This window comes from Diachasma alloeum, unplaced genomic scaffold (assembly GCF_001412515.2).
Source record: "Diachasma alloeum isolate Michigan unplaced genomic scaffold, Dall2.0 Dall_scaffold_00212, whole genome shotgun sequence".
Lineage (NCBI taxonomy): Eukaryota > Metazoa > Arthropoda > Insecta > Hymenoptera > Braconidae > Diachasma > Diachasma alloeum.
In genome coordinates this window covers 560,444-583,988 of record NW_021680377.1, presented here as the reverse complement: position 1 = coordinate 583,988, position 23,545 = coordinate 560,444, and the positions used below count along the sequence as shown (strand labels likewise).

At 39.7% G+C, this 23,545-nt stretch overlaps 4 protein-coding genes across 4 annotated transcripts in view; 2 read left to right on the top strand and 2 right to left on the bottom strand.

Annotated features, from left to right (window-relative positions):
* The first annotated feature begins 6,705 nt into the window (after positions 1–6,705).
* Positions 6,706–11,341, top strand: LOC107036986 (tubulin polyglutamylase TTLL6). Its single transcript, XM_015255293.2, has 4 exons — positions 6,706–6,825; positions 9,205–10,391; positions 10,766–10,970; positions 11,115–11,341. The coding sequence occupies exons 1-4, from the start codon at positions 6,811–6,813 to the stop codon at positions 11,211–11,213; spliced, it is 1,506 nt and encodes a 501-aa protein (XP_015110779.1). The 5' UTR covers positions 6,706–6,810; the 3' UTR covers positions 11,214–11,341.
* A 1,070-nt stretch (positions 11,342–12,411) lies between these two features.
* LOC107036873 (single-strand selective monofunctional uracil DNA glycosylase) lies at positions 12,412–14,488 on the bottom strand. The gene is made up of 2 exons (XM_015255102.2): positions 13,474–14,488; positions 12,412–12,700 (listed from the first exon to the last, which is right to left on the bottom strand). Exons 1-2 carry the CDS (start codon positions 14,338–14,340, stop codon positions 12,503–12,505), a joined length of 1,065 nt encoding a protein of 354 aa, XP_015110588.2. The 5' UTR covers positions 14,341–14,488; the 3' UTR covers positions 12,412–12,502.
* A 667-nt stretch (positions 14,489–15,155) lies between these two features.
* Positions 15,156–23,545, top strand: part of LOC107036977 (RNA helicase aquarius) — a 16,115-nt gene continuing 7,725 nt past the window's right edge. The window contains exons 1-2 of the mRNA XM_015255274.1: positions 15,156–15,487; positions 16,142–16,957. Coding sequence (XP_015110760.1) covers positions 15,407–15,487; positions 16,142–16,957 — 897 coding nt within the window. The 5' untranslated portion in view covers positions 15,156–15,406. The remainder of the gene's footprint in view (positions 15,488–16,141; positions 16,958–23,545) is intronic.
* LOC107036978 (probable G-protein coupled receptor Mth-like 5) lies at positions 17,334–22,346 on the bottom strand. Its single transcript, XM_015255275.2, has 3 exons — positions 22,004–22,346; positions 19,904–20,682; positions 17,334–18,734 (listed from the first exon to the last, which is right to left on the bottom strand). The coding sequence occupies exons 1-3, from the start codon at positions 22,018–22,020 to the stop codon at positions 18,073–18,075; spliced, it is 1,458 nt and encodes a 485-aa protein (XP_015110761.1). The 5' UTR covers positions 22,021–22,346; the 3' UTR covers positions 17,334–18,072.

Sequence of the window (23,545 nt, the reverse complement as noted above, 5' to 3'; positions counted from 1 at the left end):
GGGGGAGGGATGGCGAGGGCTGGGGGGAGGGGGGAAGGTTGTGTTAGTGCATGTGGAAGTTGAAAAACACCTCTTCTCGGTTACAAGTACGGGTTTACAGCGCTTGCGTGTATGTTACTTCATGAAGGGGATTTTTCACTCTTACATTGCGACCATGTACACGTTTGTTTTCGGTCTATACGACGTTACACGCTAGGTTGAAGGCATATTGCGGATTCAGCTGATCGAAAACATGAGGGCGGGAGGGGGCGAAGGGGTTGAGATAATGGGGACGATCAATGTTAATTAATCGTGAATTTATTGTTTTCATATTGTTGGGATATCTATTCGCGACCTGGGAATTATTCAGGGGAAAATTTCGGAGTTTTTTTTTCGGGTTTTGTTGATCGGAGGGGAATTGCAGAGTTTTTGAGACCAGTAGAGGTTCAGGGCTTTTTTGATAATTGCGGGAACGGAAAATGAGTAAGCGAATAATGGTGAATTGAATTTCATACTTTTACGGTTGAATTTCATACTTTTACGGTTGAATTTCATACTTTTACGATCATGGAAATTGAAATTTATCGAATACAAGTTTAAAAGAGATTAGGATCACTCGTTAATTATTTCCGACCCCAAAAAGTCTATTATAATTCCGTTATTAAACGGTTGAATAGTGAAATCAATCAATGCTCCGTAGAATAAAAGCTTTATTATCCTCCGCGAATGATTTTCTTGTCATTTAAAAAGGCCATTACCTCGAAAACGAGGGGTTTTACGAGGGAATATCAGCAGATCTTTTCTGTACCCCATAAAATTCTCCATAAAAATAAAACTACATTTTCCCCCAATAAATCACGAACACAGAATAAATCAACCCCAATTACACCCCTCGAACAGATTAAAATCTCTCGTCAATCTGATTAAGTCTTTTTCCGCTACAAAGCAATTATCTCAATCATGTCGAATAAAAAAAGCCGACTCCAATTCACGGAGTGCTATAATCCAATTTCCTCGGGATTTCATGTCCGTCCCAATCGGTTTTTTTCAATATATTTCCCCAGAAATGAACGTGATTCATTTTTTATTTCGCGAGCTAGATCTTACGTTCACTAGGTTGTACTGTGTTTTTCAATTTGTAATAGTGCTTCAATCGATTTCCCATCGCTTCATTTTTCACGAAATTCTCCAACTCCTCAGCAATTAAGGATCATTAACGCAAGTTTAATTAATCATCGAAGCCATGAGAAGACAAATTCGTTTCAAACGCTCTAATGTTGTTGCGCTTGTCTCCTTCTTTCTCGTTATACTTTTATCTTCGTTCTCAGTCCACAGACGTGTCACTTCTTTCGTATCTTTTTGTCATTACCCTTTTCTCCCCAATTTATTAAATGTAGTGTTCCCTATCCCCCTGCGAATTGTAATTCAATTGCTTCGTCTTCTGGGTAACACAGATATTTGACGAATTCCCTTAGGAGCTCTTGGCACACATCGTATTTACTCTGTTGTGTAATTAATAAACCGCCCCAACCATTTTATTAACCTGTCTCATCTTTATTTATCGCTGGATACAACAGTAATTTTGCTGTTGACATGTATTTTATTTCGTTCTGTTCTTCAATTTGTAAGAGTTCCTCATCTATTTTTCATCGTGTCGGTTCCAATGGAAATCTTCCTGGAGTCAGGAATAAAGATTCAGATTCATTAATTAATCATCGAAGCGATGAAAATTCGTCTCTTTCTCGTTATTCTTTTATCATTTTATCATTGCCCTTTTCGCCCCAATTTATTAAACGTAGTGTTGCCTATCCCCCTCCGAATTCTAATTCAATTGCTTAGATCCCGAGGATATCAAGAAACCCCAATGGCAACGACTGTCTTCTGGGTAACACAGATATTTGACGAATTCTCTTAGGAGCTCTTGGCACACATCGTATTTACTCTGTTGTGTAATTAATAAACCGCCCCAACCATTTTATTAACCTGTGCCGTCTGCATTTATCGCTGGATACAACAGTATCATCAGGCGGCCTCACACTCAGCACTGGCTATCGCCGCTGATAAAAATCAGAGAAGCTCCTTCAATCCAACTGCCTTTTGTGTCGAAGTATTTCGAGACGAAAAACGTTGGGATGAGGGAAAATACATCTGGAAAATTTAGAACGCAACAAGGAGGCCTGAAACCATTCGAGGAAGCTCAGAGGCCTGTACAATTCGGCCAGCCGTACAAACACAGTCGGTTGTCGCTTTTCTACCCTCCCCTCCAAAGCCATCCTAATCTTTTCTTTCTCCCCCTTGCCCCCCCCTTCCGACGGCCGTTACCCCTCCCCCCTGCCCTTTGTTCTCCTACCCCCCTCGGTCACTTCAAAACTGCGCTCTCCTCATTCGCCTTAAACTCCGGCTCGAACTGTAGATCTTTTCTTTTTTTTTTTTACAACGCACGAAGACATCTTTACATGGATTGCACCTAAAACTCGAATTCTCCTCGATAAAGCGAAATAATATTTCTCATCTCGGTTTTATACGGCATTTATCTTTTTTTGGCGGGTGAGATACCAAAGCAAGTTTAATGCTGAGGAGGGAGGGGGCCATGTGCAGTGGCACGTATCCAACCGCTCGTGTATATGGCAATGGCTGATACATATGTGTAGGCAATAGTGACCGCATCGAAAGTCATGACGATTCCCTCATTATTTTTTTTATAGGTTTCACGAGGGGAGGGGAATGATGAGGTATTTTTAGAATGTTTTCGCGGTTCTGGTAATCATTGATGAATGCTCGCGGCTGATTAAATTGTTTTCTTTAGGTAATTTGGGGGAGGAAGGGGTTGCATTTACTTGGGGGGGGGGATTTTAGGGAATGAGGGGAATCATTGTTTTATCGATGAGAGCTTCATTATTCGAGTGGTTTTCAATTTTTTTTCTTTATATCTGGGGGATTGACGACATGAATTATATGAGAAATTATATTTGAAAATTGTGTTCCGCGAGTTCTCAGCCAAAAGGCGGTGAAGAAATCTGAAAGATGACTTGAAAAAATTGTTCTTTTGGTAGGAATTGGAGGAGGCGAATTTAAAGTGATCTGAGAAGGATAAATAATTGTAAGAAGTGTTCAAACGTGCGAGGTGGACGACCAGGTGCGCCGCCATCTTGCGTGGATACCCCATACCCCCCCTCCGCCGGAAGCGGGGTTTAATATGGCGGCGTCCCCAACTCGTACTTTTAAACATTTCTTTAAATTATTTATCGTCTTCAGGTCATCCTCAAGTCACTCCATCTGGTTTTTAAAAAATGAACAAATTGTTTGAGCCATCTCTCAGATTTTTTTATCCACTCTTCGCTGAGAATTCACGACGCAATTTTCGTGACTAAATTTTCCTCGCAAATATCGCAATACTGTCATCTTCCAGGGTTCGTAAAAAAAATCGTAGTTCAATTTTTATAATTATGAGATAATTTCGATTTTTCCATTCTCCAATATTCACATTTTCCATGCAATAACTACATGTCTTTCTTCACTCAGTTTTGATGGCCGAGGTAATGAGAAAGTTTTCTACCCCAATGTAACAATTTAGGATTTTTTATTCCACCTAATTCAATGAGTCCCACTCTCTTGACCTCGAACCACGACTGGGAACAACTTTCGCGGTTACAGCTGCACATAGACAACAGTATAGTCCAATCGCCAAGTGCATTGATTGACAAATAGAGGCAGGAGGGGCGAGGGGGGAGGGGAATAAGAAAAATCGAAGGAGAAAAAAACGAGATAATGTTTTTGTTATTAGATAATATAAAAAAAAAACAAGGTGATAGTGAGCAGGTCAGGCTTCCTGGTGCTTATCACACACTTCTGACGATGCAACAGTTGAATAGGGACGGAAAACAGGGGGAGGGGAGTGAGAAGACAATTGGTACCAGATATCAAGGAGTTATTTTTTCATGCTAATTAATTTTTATCTATCCTTCTCGCTCTGATTATCTCCCTCATGCTGATTTTCTTCATAAATAAAATACTCATTTCGTGGTTTTTTGTGTTTTTTTTACTGATGTCTTGCCATACACAGATTAGACATGTTCGTTACAAAAATTTGATTATTGTTGTTTATAATTCACCGTTGAATTCATTTGTAAATTTCTTGTACGAATCTGTCTATAGCGCGAACCAGGCTGCATTTAAATATTTTTTTTATTCTTGGTGAAAATATTTATTCAGTCCAACTGGAAAAGAAGAATAAAAAAAATTGAGTGATTTTTTTTCTCTGGATTTTTGTCGATTTTTTGGGGTGAGTGAGCGAATTAATTGGAGATTAATTTTTGGGGTGATTATGGATTGATTGTTGCTGTGAGGGCTCAGGGGGTTTTACAATTATTTTTTTAGATGATTGAGGTCTATTGTGATGATAAATACATGTCAGAGTATTGGGTAAATTTTTTAGAATTGTGGAGTTATCAAAAAATGAGATTTTTTATTTTGGGGGAAATTTAATCCTGAAATCTTGCAACTTTCAAATATCAAAAGATCTGATTTCAATAAGAAAATTAACCTTTTTAAAAAAAAGTCTTTCGATAATTTGTGATGAAGCAAAATCGTCTCAAATTCTGTTTGTTTTGATCTCCTAAAATTTATTATGCCAGATTAAATTCTCTACTCATTTTCAGATAATTTGAAATAATTTTGAATCCCAATTGTCCTCATCTGCAATTTAACATTCATTATTTCGCAGATATTTCTGAAACTACGAGCTTCACCCAAAAATACCTAAAGGCTACTATTCCCAGATATATTTGCAAAATAATCTGAAATGCCAATCGCGTTAATTTTTCTCCATGCAATCATAAAAAAAGAGCCCTCCTTCATTAAATTCTCTGCAAAAAAATCATTTTCATATTTTCTGGAAGGTATTTGCAACATAATTATTTGTCTTTATCTCCTAAAATTTGTAGATGTCTTAAACGTTCAGGAAAGAATGCCAAACTACTCCTGCAATTAATGAAATTCTCCACAAAAAGGCCTTCTGACATTTAAAGAATGTCTTATTTCTTAACGACTGAACTACTGAATCATTAAACATTTCAAATTGATTACCTTCTTGAACCCAATGTCAGCTGCATATTCCCTGAAGCACTGACGGCAGATGTTGAGGCCATATTTGCGGATGAGACCGTGTTTGTTGGCACACGCACGGCTGAAAAATTCAGAAACAAAAAGAATTGAATTTTTTCTCTCCTTTTTAATCACTTGCATTAGCTGTGGAAAATTGAATATTTTCATTTTTCATTGAACTTTCATAACTCAGAGACAAGTTCACTCATTAAGATCTGTCTAGGCCACCCGAAAGTGACGAATTATTCTTTCCAAAGAAAAAAAAATTCACTTCATTAGCAATTTAATGTTATCAACATTTTAAAAAAAGTAAAAAGTCATTTTTCGCGTGATTCATTATTTCTTGTCATTGAATTCTCAATTGTGGATGATCCTCTCCCATTTCGAGGTTATGTCACTCCCCTGAACATTCATGAACTGCGAGATCATTTCATTCTCACGATTTTCATCGACTCATCATTAAAATTTGATTTTTCATCGAAATAAATTAGTTTTTGTTGTTAATTGTGGGGCGAAGGGGGAATAATCGAGGGTTTGGAGGCAACACACGCGGTCATGACGTTGGGGCTGACGATCCACGCCGGAGTGACCCCCAGGGAAAATATTCAACTCCAGAAAATGGGGTAAATTGATTTTTAATTGTTAAATGATCAAACTCACCAGGATCTCGATCCTTGGCCGTATTTTCTCGGGTGAGAGTACCAAATATTCTGGAAACCCATGTCGTTTTCACGCTCGTTGAATACGAAAGGAGGGACGGAGGAGAAGAGGAAGTAGAGGGAGGCACAGGCGGTGAGTGACGTCACAAGTGGCTGACGGGTTTTTTTAAATAAACGATTTGAAAAAAAAAAATTGGGAAAAGTTTTGCAGAAAATCTTTTTGATACATTTGATAAATGATTTGACGATTCAATTATGCGTTTCGTCAAGTTAATTATGAAATTGAGAAATTAAAACGATCAAACTTCACAATTAACGACTAAATTGTTCGCTAATTGATTAATAAATTCAAATTAATGTATTTGATTTTTTGTTAGTTTATGGCCGATTCTGTCGACAAATTTCGCAACTCATCTGCGTTTTAAAAAAATGGAAATATTCAGTGGAAAATATTCTATAGAACATCTCGATAGAATAATTTTTGTAGAAAATTCGAATTCTATTAACTATTTCTCTAGAATATTAATTATTCTATAGAAATAATTCTGTCATAGTAATAATAATTATTATTTTTATTATAATTCTATAGAAATCGAATGGAATTCTTTTTCCGTTAATATTTTTTTCGTGTTTATCGAAATTTAATGTCAAAGAATTTTCTATAAAAAAAAACTTCATCATTTTGCCTGAAAATCTCTTCTTCTCAAGATAAACCGCGAATAAAATACGCATAATGAGATGAATCAACTCATCCTCCTCTATACTACATCAATCAAAAATTCCTGGAGCCCAATAATTCCACCCGAAAATCGTTACGGCATATTATCCCACTTTGGCAACTCATCCCTCGATTTCCCCGACACAACAGAATAAAAAACCGGTTCGGTAACACACGTGGAGTGTATTTGGAGTAGGGATAGCACCGACGGACAACGGTAAATTTGTCAGGTAGGTATAAGTCACCGATAACGCGCAAAGTACCACGATTGTCTTCGTCCTTGCACCAGTAATAATGCAGTGAACAATAAATATCAATATTATCAGTCGTGTTGTTAACAAAGTGCTAAAGATGTCCAGTGAAAAGGTAAAGAAAATATTCTACTTTTTCTCCAGTTTCCCGCATTTCTCGCGCCTTTCAATTAAATAAGATGAGAGAAATATTTAACGGTTCATAACTGTTCTCCAGTAGTTCCCATTAATTTTCGGAATTTCTCCAATTTTTTCGTTCATTCATTAATGATTCGCATGAAAGCAATTATCGTATGATTTTCTGAACGGAAAACTACCCATTCTTTATTATTTTAAAAGCATTTTTTCGCAGGAAAATGCAAAATTTACTTTTGGATTCCTAAAGTTTTTTAAAAAAACACGAGAAAATTTTTTAATTTTTGATATTTTCAAATAATTCCTTTCAATAGGATTTTTCCATATTTTTTATCCATTGAATAAACTTATTGGGTATTATGACGATTTCTCGAATATATTCCTCTCTCCGATATCTACAATTGCTGACGAGGCGCAGATGATTTTGCTAAATCCCCGAGGAATGTGTAAGCCACGTTAGAATGATATGCAACGATTACCGCTGACGAAGAATCAAAATTAAAAGCGATAGTGTTGTCATGATGGGTCTTAAAAAATCGTTTAAATAATTCTTCCCGAATTTTCAGTTCTCTCATGTTTATCATCATCGTTCAGTCACCAGAATTTTTATCAACTCATGTGAAGTCTTCAATGTCAATGGGATCTCTCTAGAATACAAGAATTCTTTCGATTCAAAATCATCAATCCGAATTTTATTGTTTTTATGTCTGCTTATATGATATAAGATCGGTCTGTTCAATTCATCTTGAACCCAGCCGCCCCCGCCGTGCGCTGGCCCGCAGGGCTGATATTCTTTTACTGTGTAACGATCAAAGTGAACGCAATTCTGAATAATATTGTTAATCCTCCACCCCAAAAAGCCTTATTCCCCCCAAAAGCTCTCCCTAAACTCCCCGAAGAGTTCGTTCACCCCATTAAATTCCAGAAAATCGAGGACGCTCCCCCGGAGCCGATGACCGACGACGAAGAATCAAAATTAAAAGCGATAGTGTTGTCATGATGGGTCTTAAAAAATCGTTCAAATAATTCTTCCCGAATTTTCAGTTCTCTCATGTTTATCATCATCGTTCAGTCACCAGAATTTTTATCAACTCTTGTGAAGTCTTCAATGTCAATGGGATCTCTCTAGAATACAAGAATTCTTTCGATTCAAAATCATCAATACGAATTTTATTGTTTTTATGTCTGCTTGTATGATATAAGATCGGTCTGTTCAATTCATCTTGAACCCAGCCGCCCCCGCCGTGCGCTGGCCCGCAGGGCTGATATTCTTTTACTGTGTAACGATCAAAGTGAACGCAATTCTGAATAATATTGTTAATCCTCCACCCCAAAAAGCCTTATTCCCCCCAAAAGCTCTCCCTAAACTCCCCGAAGAGTTCGTTCACCCCATTAAATTCCAGAAAATCGAGGACGCTCCCCCGGAGCCGATGACCGACGACGAAGAATCAAAATTAAAAGCGATAGTGTTGTCATGATGGGTCTTAAAAAATCGTTCAAATAATTCTTCCCGAATTTTCAGTTCTCTCATGTTTATCATCATCGTTCAGTCACCAGAATTTTTATCAACTCTTGTGAAGTCTTCAATGTCAATGGGATCTCTCTAGAATACAAGAATTCTTTCGATTCAAAATCATCAATCCGAATTTTATTGTTTTTATGTCTGCTTATATGATATAAGATCGGTCTGTTCAATTCATCTTGAACCCAGCCGCCCCCGCCGTGCGCTGGCCCGCAGGGCTGATATTCTTTTACTGTGTAACGATCAAAGTGAACGCAATTCTGAATAATATTGTTAATCCTCCACCCCAAAAAGCCTTATTCCCCCCAAAAGCTCTCCCTAAACTCCCCGAAGAGTTCGTTCACCCCATTAAATTCCAGAAAATCGAGGACGCTCCCCCGGAGCCGATGACCGACGACGAAGAATCAAAATTAAAAGCGATAGTGTTGTCATGATGGGTCTTAAAAAATCGTTCAAATAATTCTTCCCGAATTTTCAGTTCTCTCATGTTTATCATCATCGTTCAGTCACCAGAATTTTTATCAACTCTTGTGAAGTCTTCAATGTCAATAGGATCTCTCTAGAATACAAGAATTCTTTCGATTCAAAATCATCAATACGAATTTTATTGTTTTAATGTCTGCTTGTATGATATAAGATCGGTCTGTTCAATTCATCTTGAACCCAGCCGCCCCCGCCGTGCGCTGGCCCGCAGGGCTGATATTCTTTTACTGTGTAACGATCAAAGTGAACGCAATTCTGAATAATATTGTTAATCCTCCACCCCAAAAAGCCTTATTCCCCCCAAAAGCTCCCCCTAAACTCCCCGAAGAGTTCGTTCACCCCATTAAATTCCAGAAAATCGAGGACACTCCCCCGGAGCCGATGACCGACGACGAAGAATCAAAATTGAGAACGACGACGAAGGCGATCTACAACGTGATGTTCCTGCCAGTGCTGCTGTCGGTGATAGCAGTGGTGGTGCTGCATTACTACGACACCCTGATCGAGACGCAGATCTCCCTGGCGATAAACGAGTCCAAGCCGCTGTACTGGTTGTACATGAAGAAGGGCGACGATGCGCACCTGAAGCACGTCATCAACGTCCTGGAGAAGTTGGGCTACCGTCGAGGGACAAACGAGTCCGACTGGGACCTGCTGTGGGCGCACGACTACCCCTTCCAGGCCTTCCCGCAGCTGAGGAAGGTGAGGCCCCACCAGAGGGTGAACCACCTGCCGGCCTGCGGCTTCTTCACGAACAAAGTTGACCTGTCGATCACCGAGAGCAGGTTCCTCCCGGCGGCGTTCAGAGTCCCAGAGGATCGGGAGGACCTCCTCGACTTCGTGAAGAAACACCCGGAGAAGAGGTTCGTGCAGAAGTCCAATGCCCATCGGGGGATTCGGATTAAAAAATTCGAGGAATTCGACTTCGACAAGGGGGAGACGTTCATCCAGGAGTTCGTGGAGAAGCCGTACCTCGTCGACGGTTTCAAATTCGACATGGGGGTCTACACGGTCGTCACCTCGGTGGATCCTCTGAGGGTCTACACGTACAAGGGAGACGTCCTCTTTCGGTTCTGCCCCCACGAGTACCATCCCTTCGACCCAGAGGACACCAAGAAGTACGTCGTCGATGACGATTACCTTCCCATCTGGCAGGTGCCCTCCTTGAGGAAGTACTACGAGGATCTGGGGTTCTCCATGAAGGAGACCTTCGATGCCTACGTCAGGGCCACTGGCAGGGATCCCAACATTGTGTGGGATAACGTCGATGAGGCCATCAGGGATGTACTCGTCAAGAAGGAGAAGGACATGGCGAGTGTCGTCAAGAACTATCCTGCCAGGAGGAACTTCTTCGAGCTCGTTCGCTTCGATTTTATCATCGATGAGGAGATGAATGTCTTCTTGATGGAGGCCAACATGTCCCCCAACTTGTCCTCAGCACATTTTCCACCGAATAGACTGCTCTATGAACAGGTGCTGTTCAATCTTTTTGCGCTGGTCGGCGTCGGACAGAGGGTGGACACTCCTTTCAGGAAACCTAGGTGAATGCTTTTTGGGAGGTGCAGACAGCTTTTGATTACGAGATTTAAATCATCAATTAGTTTATTTATTCTTATTATTAATTCATTGAATTATTGCTTTTTATTTATTTTAAATGATTAAATTTAGATTTTTTTTTCGTTTTTTTTCATTTTGGGAATATATTTTTTGTGGAAATGGTTGCAAACAATTTGAATTATAAAATGACGATGAAATTGCGTCTTGAATATTCAAGGAATATAATAAATGAATGTGATAAATTAAAAGATGATTTTTTAAATCGGTTTAAGGAATTTGTGAAGATTTTAGAAAATAAGAAAAATTCCTAAATTTCAAGGTAGTAAGGGATTTCGTGATTTTTTAAAAAATTTTTTAGTACTTGGGAAGAACGAAGTTTCGAAGTGGCGGATAAAAATTTGGTTGTCCTCCCGGAAGTCTGCACCGCCTGCACGGATTGCTTCAGAGTTGAGTGTCAACTCTGCAAACAGTGTTTCACCGAGGAGATGAGATCAACATTTGCGCAATGTTACACCGAGCATCAGAATAAGATGGACTTCAAGCGAGTATTTCCACCGCCAATCGTAAGTTCCTGCGAGAGACCCAACTGAATGATTTTTTGTCGAATTTAATTTTTTTTTAAATTATACTTTCCGGGCTTTTTGTCATATTCTCTTAAGACTCCACTCTATCTTCAAAAAATTTACCTAATCCTTCAATTTTTTCAGACAAAAGACATGATCTTGAAAGACTACAGCCTCAAGAACCAACTCCTAGTTCGCTGGTACCAGGGGAAATGTGAGATGGACGTCTCCTGGTGCAAGTAAAACCAGCAAAAAAAATCTATAAATATTTATCAAATACAAACTCCCTCCCCTAATCAATTAAGTTTTCCATGATTCAAAGTATATTTTAAATAAAGCCAACATAAAAAAATCGTTGCACATCGTCCTTTTCACATTAATCAATATTTCGCCCAATTTCAAAGAAAGAAATTCAGTCATAAAAAAAATCACCCAATCATTCACCGTTTTTAATACGGATCTGGTGCAAGTAAATCCAACAAAAAAATATGAATCTATAAATATCTATCAAATACAAAAGTATTCTCAAGTAGCTCCCTCCCCTGATCAATTAATTTTTTTTAATTTAAAGAATTTTTATTTTTCTATTTCATTGATTTTATCGAAGTAATTCTCGATTTGAACCCCCTCCTCTAGCCTTCCGCCCCTCCTTTCTTTTTCCTCTCATTGTTATCTGCGGTATCATGGACTTTTATTGTTTGAGAGTGGATATTTTATTCACAATGATGAAATTCCTTATAAAAAAATCGTTGCACACCGTCCTTTTCCCATTAATCAATATTTCGTCCAATTTCAAAGAAAGAAATTCTCGTTTCCTGAGTCTCCCCTCATCACCTCTCATCATCCACTCAATCGTAAAAAGAATCACCCAATCATTCACCGTTTTTAATACGGATCTGGTGCAAGTAAATCCAACAAAAAAATATGAATCTATAAATATTTATCAAATACAAAAGTATCCTTACAGTACTCCCCCCTAATCCCCCAAGTTTCCCATGATTTGAAGTATAATATATTAGATACAGTCAATATAAAAAAATCATTGCAGATCGTCCTTGCCACTGGCCCTCCTCCCCTTCTTCTTCCTCCCCTTCCCCATCTTCTCGACAGGAACATTAGGATTAGTGCCCTTGTAGAACTCCTTGAGCAGTCTCATGGCCTCCTCGGCCTTGACGCCCCCAGTCACCCTGACCCCATCCTCGTACACACTGGACACTTCGAAGACACTTCCACATCCCCCGAAGCGATCGTTATTGCATCCGTAGACAATGCTCCGCACTTTGAGCTCCTGGAGGGCAGCTGCGCACATGACGCAGGGCTCCACCGTGACGATGACGTCGAGACGACTGAAGACGTCCTTGTAGTCGAGACCCCTCGCCTTGCAGAACTCCAGAACATCGTCGATGCAATTGATCTCGGCGTGACGAGTGGCATTTCGCGTTTCGTTGACTCTGTTGTTCCCAGTGGCTATGATTTCCCCCTCGTAGACGAAGAGACAGCCCACGGGGACTTCGCCAGCTCTCAAGGAGTCCTCAGCCTTGGAGAGGGCCACGTCCATCCATTTGAGGGTCTCCTCGCTCGCTATTTGGAGGGATGACGAGTGCTGCAGGGGGGTTTGCTTCATTGCTGAAGAATTTCAGGAGGTTCAGGTCCTGGAGGATCTCCTGGGCTTTTGTACTCCAGTCCTGGGTGCCGGTGGAACGGGGACTGGGGTGGGGCATCCAGAAGACCTGGGGAAATAGGGGAGAGGGTGAGAGAAGAATTGGGGGATTAATCCTGCCGATTTTTAAAGGGACATTCTAGGCGGTTTTGGGGTGAAATAAAATTCTTGGGATTTTTTTTTGGGGGGGGCTTGCTTCAGATTTTTAATTTTTGGGGAGTTAATTCCTGGGGGGAAGGGGGATGAGGGTTGGTGTATGTTGTCTTGGAAAGTTTGGGGGAGGGAGGGTTAGGGGAGAATGTCAGTTTAGGAAAAATGGTTATGATTATTTCTGGTGATTCTTCGTGTCAACGATTTCAATCGTTTTGTCCTTTTTTTTCATTTTATATCTCGAATTTCATTTTTTAATTATTAAAATTCATGGAGAAAATTAAGAAAATCTATCAAGGAGTTTTTATGGAAGACTATTTTATGAAAATTCATGTCCTCTAGGATTTATTTTATTATAGATTTTATTTTTTATTTCATCCTATTATTTTTTTTTTCATAGATTATATTTTATTCTAAATTTTTGGGGTATTTCTCAAGATTTTCAACCACTTCGTTTAATATTCTCAAGCTTTAGGTTACGAATTCCATTTTTACCCCTAAAACTCAACTCATTTTTTAATCCTAAAACTCAACTCATAAAAAATTGCGAAAATCTTCTACAAAGCAATTACTACAGAATATGTTCTAAAAATTCCTGTAAAAAAAAATTTAAAAAAAGTCCTGTCCTCCCGTCTGTTCCCCATTCTCCCCCAAACCCCCGAAGAAAGAAAGCAATGAAATCTGGATTCTCACTTGTGTGGACAACCCGAAAGTCTTAACAACGTGCCTGGCCCTCTTCTCCGCGAACCTCCCAACCCCAACGATGACCTCGGCCCTCAGAGCCTTGACACTCTCCCCGAGAAACCAGTCGCACAGCTGGACGACCCTGGTCTGCTCAGGCCTCTGCAAAACCCCAAGAGAAATCAATGAAAAAATCCCCTCGCCTCGGTCCACACTAGATAATTCCAAAACAGATGTTGCCTTCAGCTCAGCAGGCGTGATATTCCGTCCTCCAGCGTCCATGAGTGCCACTGGGCAGTAGTTCCTGAGGAATGAGTGACGAAAAAAAACCTCTGGAGTGCAACACAGCCTTTTGAACAACTCCCAGAAACGTTTACCACTTACATCACTTCGTTTGCACAATAATCCCTGGACTCTCCTGTCAGGCTGTTCCCTGGGAGGTCTGTCAACATTACCACTGAGTCCCAGCCAATTCACCACTGTGTTCACCTCACCGAAGGGCACCCCAGTCTGGGACATGCCCCAGGGGCCCGGGTTCATCCCCAGGAACAGGATTTTCTTCTCATTGTTACAGAATTTTTTCAGATAATTCAAGTGCACTGAGAAGGCGTATTCAATTGGACTGTAGAGGTACTCCACTGGGGCTCGAAACAGAACCCCTTGGAGGGTTTTCGTCAGGGAGTACTCGAGGGACAGCATGCGGGTGGGAATGTCCGGGGGAATCGGCTCTGGAATTAACGAGGAATTCTCGGGAGGGTAATTCGGGGGATTCTGGGGCTCTTGAGGATCTGCTCCTGTCGGCCTTCGCTTCATGCTGAGGTCCAGAGGTAAATCCTCATTGACATCTACTCTGGCCCTCTTCACAGGCGACTCACTCATTTTTATGGATCTGAGCGGGAGGTGGGCATTTTTGGTAATTAAAGTTTTTTACTTACGAGTCTTTTTCGAGGGATTTTTTGGTTTTTTGTCGTCGGGGGCTGTTTGGAGCGGTGACGACACGATACACAAACCGGTGTGCGATCTTCGATATTTCAAGATGTCGAGGGGAAAGGGGCGAGGTATCGACGGGGGGAAACGTGATAAATCGAGTGGGGATGGGCGATGTTTTGACAAACGTCGATGTTGTGAAGCAATTTATCGGGAAAAACATCGATTATTAAGAAAATCGACGTTTTTCTCATTGCACAAGAAATTTTTTTTTATTTTAAAATTTTTTAACATTTTGAAAAAAATTAAAAATTAAAAAAAGTTATCACGAGTGATCAAAAAGTTATCAGTTATCATTTATAGCGCACATACTGCAGAAAATATTTTCTTCTGATTGCGGATAAATTATTCCTTTTTTATTCTCAATCAATCAATATTATTTTTCGATAGAAAAATTAAATCAAAAACATCAATGTTTGATAAAAATAATAGAAAATCGATTAATCGGTCGTTGAGTACATCCAATGAAAACCATCGATGTTGTCGATTAATCGACAAACATCGCCCGTCCCTTAAATCGATTCAATCTGGAAATTTTGTGAAAAATCATTTTGTGAAAAAAAAATTCTTGCAGTTAAATTTCGTTAATTAAATGTGCGTAATGCGGTGGAATATTAATTCCTTGGACCTATCGACCCGAAGAAAATCGACATTTCGATAATCGATGTATCGAATGTCGGTACCGGTGAGTCAACAAACGCCTGAGTGTTAACCCCTCAGTCGTCCGCGTTTGTTTACGAATATTTTAGTTTAACGAGTGAAATAAAATACTTCGGAAGAGGGAATTGTCGTCGGGAAAGAGTGAACATTAGAGTTTTGATAATTCAGTGGAGATTTTCGGAGATTTCCGGGGGATGTCAGGGGGAAACGCAAACGTTGGGATGAGGATTTTGTAGGTTAAGTGAACAGTGTTTTGTTGAGACGATAATTGGTGATTGTTTGTGATTATTCCGGAATTATGGAGACCCACGGAGCTACGGGGAAGTCCAATAACCCTGCGCCCACGGTGGAGCAGATCAATGCTGACAGAATCACTCAGGTGAGGAAATTATTTTTATGGAGTGGGGAGCAAGGGAATCATTTACTGCGGAATTATCTCGGCAATTAGAGGGTTCAGAGGGGAATGTCAAAAGACATTTTTTGTGGAGAATTTTGTGGTCTTCACTAAAGTTCTTTTGACGTTTTGCTGTGGACCTTAAAGTTTTGGAGATATCCGGAAAAACGTGGGCAGTTGACTGAAGCATGATACTCAAAGATATCCCTGGAAATCTGATTTTTAAAAAATACAACATTTTTCCAAATTTTCAATTTAAACAGCTCAGTCTCAACAGCACCTACATTTCAAAAAAAGGAATTAGGGAAGGGTGGGGTAAAATGGACACTAGACTTTTTCAAAATTATTCATAACTCGGAAACAAATTTATCAATTGAGCTCAGTTTAGGCTCACCTCAAAGGAAAGTAATTGTACTTTGTATTAAAAAAAAAATTATCAAATTTTGCCAACATTTCAACCCCTCATTAACATTTTAAAAAAAGTCAAAAGTGTCCGTCTTACCCCAACCTCCCCTATTTAATTCCCCGGATCCATTAGAAATAAAAATGGGTCGACATAACCCAAAAAATCCAAAGCTTGAATTTGAACGATTATAAGGCTTCCATTCACAAGCAAATCCCTTCCCCATTAAATTCCAGTTGGCAAATAAATACTGGGCGCCCCACACAACCGACTCCCACCTCCCCTTCGACCCAAAGATCGTGGAAGAGATCTACATCCAAGAGATATGTGCCTCGAAGTTCTCGATCCGTCGAATAATGATGCTGGAGTTCAGTCAATACCTCGAGAACTTCCTGTGGCCGAACTACGACGGAAAGACTGCCACTCGTGCCCACACGCTGTCCATCGTGGTGATGGTGAACGAGAAATTCCGAGAGCGCGTGCAGGTGTGGGAGGCCTTCGAGAGGAACTCCACACACTTCTCTGGATTCTTCCAGAAGGTCCTCGAGACGTGCCTTGAGGACAGCATCCTCGACTTCGATCTCAAGGAGCAAACAGCACTGATCGTCTTCCTGAACCACTGCTTCAACTCGATGGAGGTGATTCTGGTTCGAGAGGAGGTGAAGAGGCTCGTCTCCCTGTCCATGTGGGTCTCCCTCCAGCAGGGGCGCAGGGAATTGGAGTTCAGGAAGCATCCGAAGTGGAGGAAACAGTGGAGGATCATTCAGAAACGCGACAAGCCCGAGGCCAAGGAGAAACTCGAGTGGGAGAGGAAGTTCCTGCACAAGTTGATGATTAAATTCATGAGGATTCTGGAGACTGTGCAGGAGGAGGGGCACCTCAATCCTGACAAGGTCAGGTACTGCGAGAGGTTTCTGGAGCTGGTGATCGACCTCGAGGCTCTGCTGCCTACCAGGAGGTTCTTCAATACTGTCATGGACGATTGCCATCTCGTCGTTCGATGCCAATTGTCCAATCTGCTGAAGAGGCAGGAGGGGGGACTCTTCGGACAGGTGAGCGTCATCTTTTTTTTTCGTGTGATAATTGTTTGGAAATTATTTTTAATATTTTTCGTTCATTGAACTTGAGCATTTTCAATTATTTTTCATAGTCTTGACTCATTTTTTTTTAGAATCATCTTTTAGTTTTCTCAGGGGTTTTTTAGCTCTTTCAAGGCTAGACTTGAATTAATTTCAAACTTCATGGTTTTAAATTATTATAACTCAGATATTTATGGAGTATGGAATTATATCAGCTGATAGAGATATAATTCACAATAATGAATAATTTCAATCAATTATTAATTCTTCTTAACAACAAACATTGGAAAAAAAATCGTTCTTCTTCATTATTTATTTCTAAAGTAGAAAATGAGAATAAGTTGAACTCTTTTTCGCGTTTTATCGAGTCATTCAGAGTTTATTGCTCTCATACAAAAATTGTGCTATCTATTAAAATCTCTTACACCTATAAATACAATATTAAAAAATAATTCGCTCGTCTTTCTCTCGTGTCATGTGAGTAGATTACATTAACCTATTAAAAGCTACGAGTAAGTCACGTCTCCCTAAGGCCACAGTCTCTCAAACATCGAGAATTAAAAAAATACACAATATCCCTCGTGTGTGAATAATGAAATATCAAATTTCGGAAAGATGTGCAGAAATGGCACAATGAGAGAGAACGATCACCGTAAATTGCACACAATCCTGTGTAAATGTGAAATTATAAAATCAGATGTTAAATCTGTTGCTATCACCCACAAGTCTTATTTAATCAAATAATTTTATTTGATTAAACAAGACTTGAACATTGAATATTCTCAGGAATAAAACGTCTCGTGCTTTATTATTTTTTAAAATTTATAGCATTCAAACCACTGGGTTTATTCTGCTAAAAAAGTATTCTATTTGTTTTAAAATATTCTCAATTGTGCTTCACTTTATGAGCGACACTCTCACCCTGAAATGGCACAATATTTCGTCACTGATGTTCAAACCTGCTGCACATTCAAATGAAATAATTTCCGTCCTGATAATTATCAATGTGTTTTTTCGGTTGAAACAAGACTCCATTGAGAATTTTTTCCCCTCATTATTTTCTCTCAGTGAATGATTAACTCAGCAATTCAATACCCAGCATTGATAGCTGTCATCTCCTCCCCCCAGTCGAGTCCATCAGGCGTGTGATGACTGCTAGTGCAGCAGTTGCACGTTTTACTCAGCAAAAATGTCACTCTTTTCTGTCCAAAAACGCAGATATACAGGATCGACAGTGCTTGAATGATATTGAAAAATATATGGGCATAATATATCTCGTCGTATCTAATCTGTGACATCAGAACCGAGAGCCATCCAATGCTCATAACCACGTACATAAGTGTGAACAATCTGAAGCTGTACTTCATTTTGTGGTGAATTCTCCCATAAGTGCACATTCTCTTTATCGTATTCGCTGTGTTCAGCACAAAGCACAGGTCAACGATTATGGTGAAGGCCACTGAGGTGAATAGAACTGACATTGCCAGCACCCCAACTGTTTCCTGGGGCTCATTCGCGTGCTCTAGGTTGGCCACTGGGGTTCCCTGATCGTCCAATGCAAAATGCGCGAATAGGGCTGTCGCTGCTATTGTTAGAGTCGATCCCCACACGTAAAATGAGTAGTAACAGTATTTTCGTCGGTCTGTTACTCGTAGAAATACGTTGCGAGAGCGGAAAGTGTTCCAGACGAAATAACCAAGGGCGTTGAGCCAGAAAAACGCCGCGAGGAGGGATACGTAGGCCACGGTATCTGGAAATAATGAGGAATATTGTTTAGTCGAGGGTGAAATTGGGGAATTCATCTGGGAATTTTTTAATAAATCATTTTTTTATGGAAATCATTTCATCAGTGTTATTTACACTGCTGCTAAATAATGGGAATGTCGTGATTAATCATTGAATTAACATTGAATTTGATTGAGGGGAACCAAAATTATGGAATTTCACAAATAACTCTATAAAGTTCCAAATTTTAAATTAACTTGAATTAACTTGAATTAAAAAAGGGATATTCAGTAATTTTCGGGGAATAATTGATGTGAAATTTACAATAACCATTGATTTTCAGAGATCACAGATCCCACAGATCTCCACTGATTTTCAGAGACCACAGATTCACTGATTTATTCTTCAATAAAAATCTTCAGAAGAAAATTTAACGAGATTCTAAATTCTTTAGCTACAGCTGTAGAATTTTCCATGACGACATTCCTTGAAATTTCAGTGGAATTGTAATCTGATGAGGATTTCCGAGGGGTGTGAGGTTTCATATTGAAATTTCAGCATAAAGCAACACAGCTTTTAGTTTTCTACTCTGTGCACTGTTAGAAAGGTTAAATTAACATTAAATTCGATTGAGGGGAAACAAAATTATGAAGTTTCACTAAAAACTCAATAAAACTCCAAATTTTAAATAATTTGAATTTAAAAAAAGAATATTCAGTAATTTTCGTGGAACAATTGACGTGAAACTTCCAGTTACCCCTGATTTTCAGAGATAACTTCAATCAAAAATCTTCAACTTTCAACTTCTCTTTGTCTTTGGTCGACTTATATTAAAAATAATTCTCCTTGAAGTCGCATTTATCCTTCTGCCACCATCGATCGAAATGACAGACCAATGGAGTGACGAAAATAAAGTTGACAAACTATTCAAGTTCAAACACCAAATCGCTATTGACCCCTAACCAATATTCAACGAATATCTCGCAATCCGCGGCAGATAGCAAAATTTCTCTCATGACCTTTTTTATAGAACAAATCGAGGGCTACAAAAAACGTCTCTACAAAAATTTCTCTATCTCCCTCAGATCCAAAGATATTCCCATAAAACCGATTGGCATGAGTTATTCTTGATGATTTTCGACGAAATGAGACTAAAGTCCCTCCCAATTCCCCCCAAAATTAATCTCAACTTACCAGCCACAAGGAAGCTGATATGACTAGCATGCTGCGTAAAGATGCCAACAGTCGCAGCAATTTGATTGACAACGAGGCACAAGCTCATGCTGCTTATCATATTCCCCACCAAATCCCTCAGCTGTGGCAGTACAAAATAAACGACAGCAACCACTAGGTAACTGGCGATAGCAGATGCTCTCGTGATGGGATCTATCATGTTTCTCACTAGGTAGCTCGTCTCTCTCCACGGAAATTTGACGTTGGGAACGCAGATGATGGCGTAAGTCGTGACTTTTCTGTCGCCTGTCAGGACAGCCTTCTCCGCGCAATAATGGCCAAACGCGTAGTCCTGGTGGAGGGGCTCGCCAGTGCTCTCGTCCTCCTCGTAGCTCTGCATGTACTCGTCAAATGTCTTGACTTTTCTCCCCAACCAGTTGTGGTGCGTCACGTGGCGCAATTTTCCAGACGTCAGGATGACGAGTTTGTCCTCAGTTCCGTAGTAGACCTGCCACTGGGTCTCGTCCTTGCTGCAGACTGGCGAGCCTATTCTCAGCTGATAGTTGACGGGCTTCTTCCTTATTATCGTGGGAAATTGGTCGTCAACGAACTCGGGCTTCCACGGACTCGATTCATTAGTTTTATCGATCGGTGTGCACACCGAGTCCACGAGAATTTCGTTCAGTTCGCAGCATTTTGCGATGTTTATGGAGCCGGGTGAGGGCTCCTGGGGGTCCACTCCGGTGTTTGAGTGGACGAGAGATGTTGTGGAGAGCAACAGGAGGAGGGGAAGCATTTCTCTGTGGAGATTAATCAGTTTTAGGAAGGGGTTTGGGGGAAATTCTTTGATGATGGGGCGTTTTGGGACGAAATGGTGAACGAATTTTTTGGGGGGAATTCGGCGTCGGGGGGTGGACTATTGAGATTTTGGTGGGAGGTAATTAGTGAAGCTGGAACTAACGAGAGGCTCGGCAGCAGAAGATTTGTCTTGGGCGAAGCTAGGGGTCGAGAAATGGTTTTGAGTTGTGTACTAACTCTTTCGCACTTGAAGGACATTTGTACGTTTGGTTAGTTGACTCTCCTAAAATTGAATTTTCCGCTGAGGAATTTTCTGAGAGGTTCAGCTTCGTGGATAATCATTAAATAATTATGATCGAGCAAAATCTTTAGCCTTCAATTGGCAATTCCTGGTTTTATTCTAGTCATTCTATCGAGAGACTAGGGGAGAAATCGAATTTATGGGTATTCTTCTATTATTCGAAAATATGCCGATTTAAAAACTTTCCGGAGACATTGAAAAATTGTTTTTTTAAAATTTTTTTAATTTCGAAAATTACGACGTTCGCTAGTTAATTATTCATGCGATTTATTTTTATTGATTATTGGTGGAATTTAATATTGGTAATGAGTGGTATTAGTATTGGTTTTGTTTTGAATAAAAATGTGAATTATTTTGTATTTGTCTCAATGTTGAATGATTTTGAGACGAAATTTTAACATTTAAAAACAGTTTTTGAAATTTCGCTTTAAAATCACTCATTCCAGAGAGAAAACAGGAATTTCTACTCAAAAATTTTAATTATCGATTGTACAATTATGCAGATGCCTCGTTAATCCCTGATTTTAGGGAAATATCAAGAGAATTTTGTTTTCAACAAAAAGATTTTTCAACATGTTCACTTAAATTCATTCTTGATTGAAATGAATGCATTAATTTCTTTTGTAATTCGAACATTTGTACTCCAAAATGAGGAGTATTGTTTTATTAACTTCATTGGCAATTTGCATTGAATAAAAATGTGAATTATTCCGTATTTGTTTCGACGTTAAATGATTCTGAGACGAAATTTTAACATTTAAAAACAAAATATTTCATTCCAGAGGGAAAAACAGGAGTTTCTACTCAAAAATTTAAATAATCAATTGTATAATGATACAGATACCCCACTAAAGCCTGATTTCACCCAGAAATACTAAAACAATTTTTTCCCAACTCCCAAAAAATGGTCTTCAACATTAAATTTTCCAACTGTGCACATTCCCACTGAAAAATCCTATTTTCTCTTCTCCTGTTATTTTAATTACTATTTCCATTCTCGTTCCCCCAACAGATCTGCTCACCTTTTATGCCCACACATGATTCACTTCCTCATCATGCTCATGACCGTGAAATTGTTCTACAAATAATTCCGTCCAGCGCAACAACTACTTGTTTTGTTGTTAAAAAAATATATAATCGATAGTGATGGACTGTTCCACTCCAACGGTAGCCGTTTCACTCACTCCGTTGCGCTGGAATTTTTTATTTCGAGTAATGGGAGATGCTGGAACTCAGCGTCGCCGAACGTCATGACACTAACCAGTGTCTGATGACTTTTGGTCGTAGAAAGGTAGTTGTTTGATGACTCGAGTAATAAATGGGAATGTACGCAACTTTGCCGGTAACTCGTCGATCCGAGTGAAAACGCGGTTTTGGTATTGTCTGCCCCTCTTTATTCCCTTCCTTCCTCTTGCCCCTCACCGAACACCACTCCCCACCAAACCGCCGCCTCGTGGTGATGCTAGGCTTCCCCTTCTCGCACAGCTAGGGGGAAGATTTTGCGTTGTGTTGAGTACGCAGTTCTCTGGAGGACATCCATTGAGATCCGATCAATTAGCCCCTCATGTATAGATATTCCAAATTTTTATTTTTTTCCTCATTGAAGTAGTTTTGAAGAAAATTGCGAGCTAATAAAAAACATTTGCTAGTTAGTACTTTTTTTAAAATAAATTTTTGAAAAATCACCTCTGAAAAAAAAGCCGTTATCCCCTCTATTTCATTATTTCTAAAAAAATTTATGACCAATCGATAGCAAATTGTTTGAAGATTTTTGCGAGTTGAGAAAAAATCGTCAATGCAATCCTATTATTGCGTAAATTAACAATTCCAATTTCAACTGAAAACCAGAGTTGATAACCAGAGTTTGTAACAGAAATGTGAGACAAGATATGAATGTTTTTTTTTGGCCCAAATGAAAGAGCGGCTCGAAAAATGGCGTACAGAAGTCTTTAAAGATGACAAATGTCTCTAAAGATGATGTCTGTTTTCAATTGAAAAGCGCAATTGTGACAACATTGTCCAGTGGGGTCTAGGAGTCTCCCCTGGTTCAAAACCATCTTTAGAGGCCCTAGCACGCCATTTCTCGATCCGCTCTTTCATTTGAGCCCAAAAAAACATTCATATCTTGTCTGACATCGCTGCTACAAACTCGGGTCTACAACTCGGGCCTTCAATTAAAAGCCCGAGTTGAAAACCCGAGTTTGTAGCAAAGCTGTCAGACAAGATATGAATGTTTTTTTTGGCTCAAATGAAAGAGCGGCTCGAAAAATGGCGTGCAGAAGTCTTTAAAGATGCCAAATGTCTCTAAAGATGATGTCTGTTTTCAATTGAAAAGCGCAATTGTGACAACATTGTCCAGTGGGGTCTAGGGGTCTCCCCTGGTTCAAAAGCATATTTAGAGGCCCTAGCACGCCATTTCTCGATCCGCTCTTTCATTTGAGCCCAAAAAAACATTCATATCTTGTCTGACATCGCTGTGACACACTCGGGTCTACAACTCGGGTTATTAATTGAAAGCCCGAGTTGAAAACCCGAGTTTGTAGCAAAGATGGCAGACAAGATAT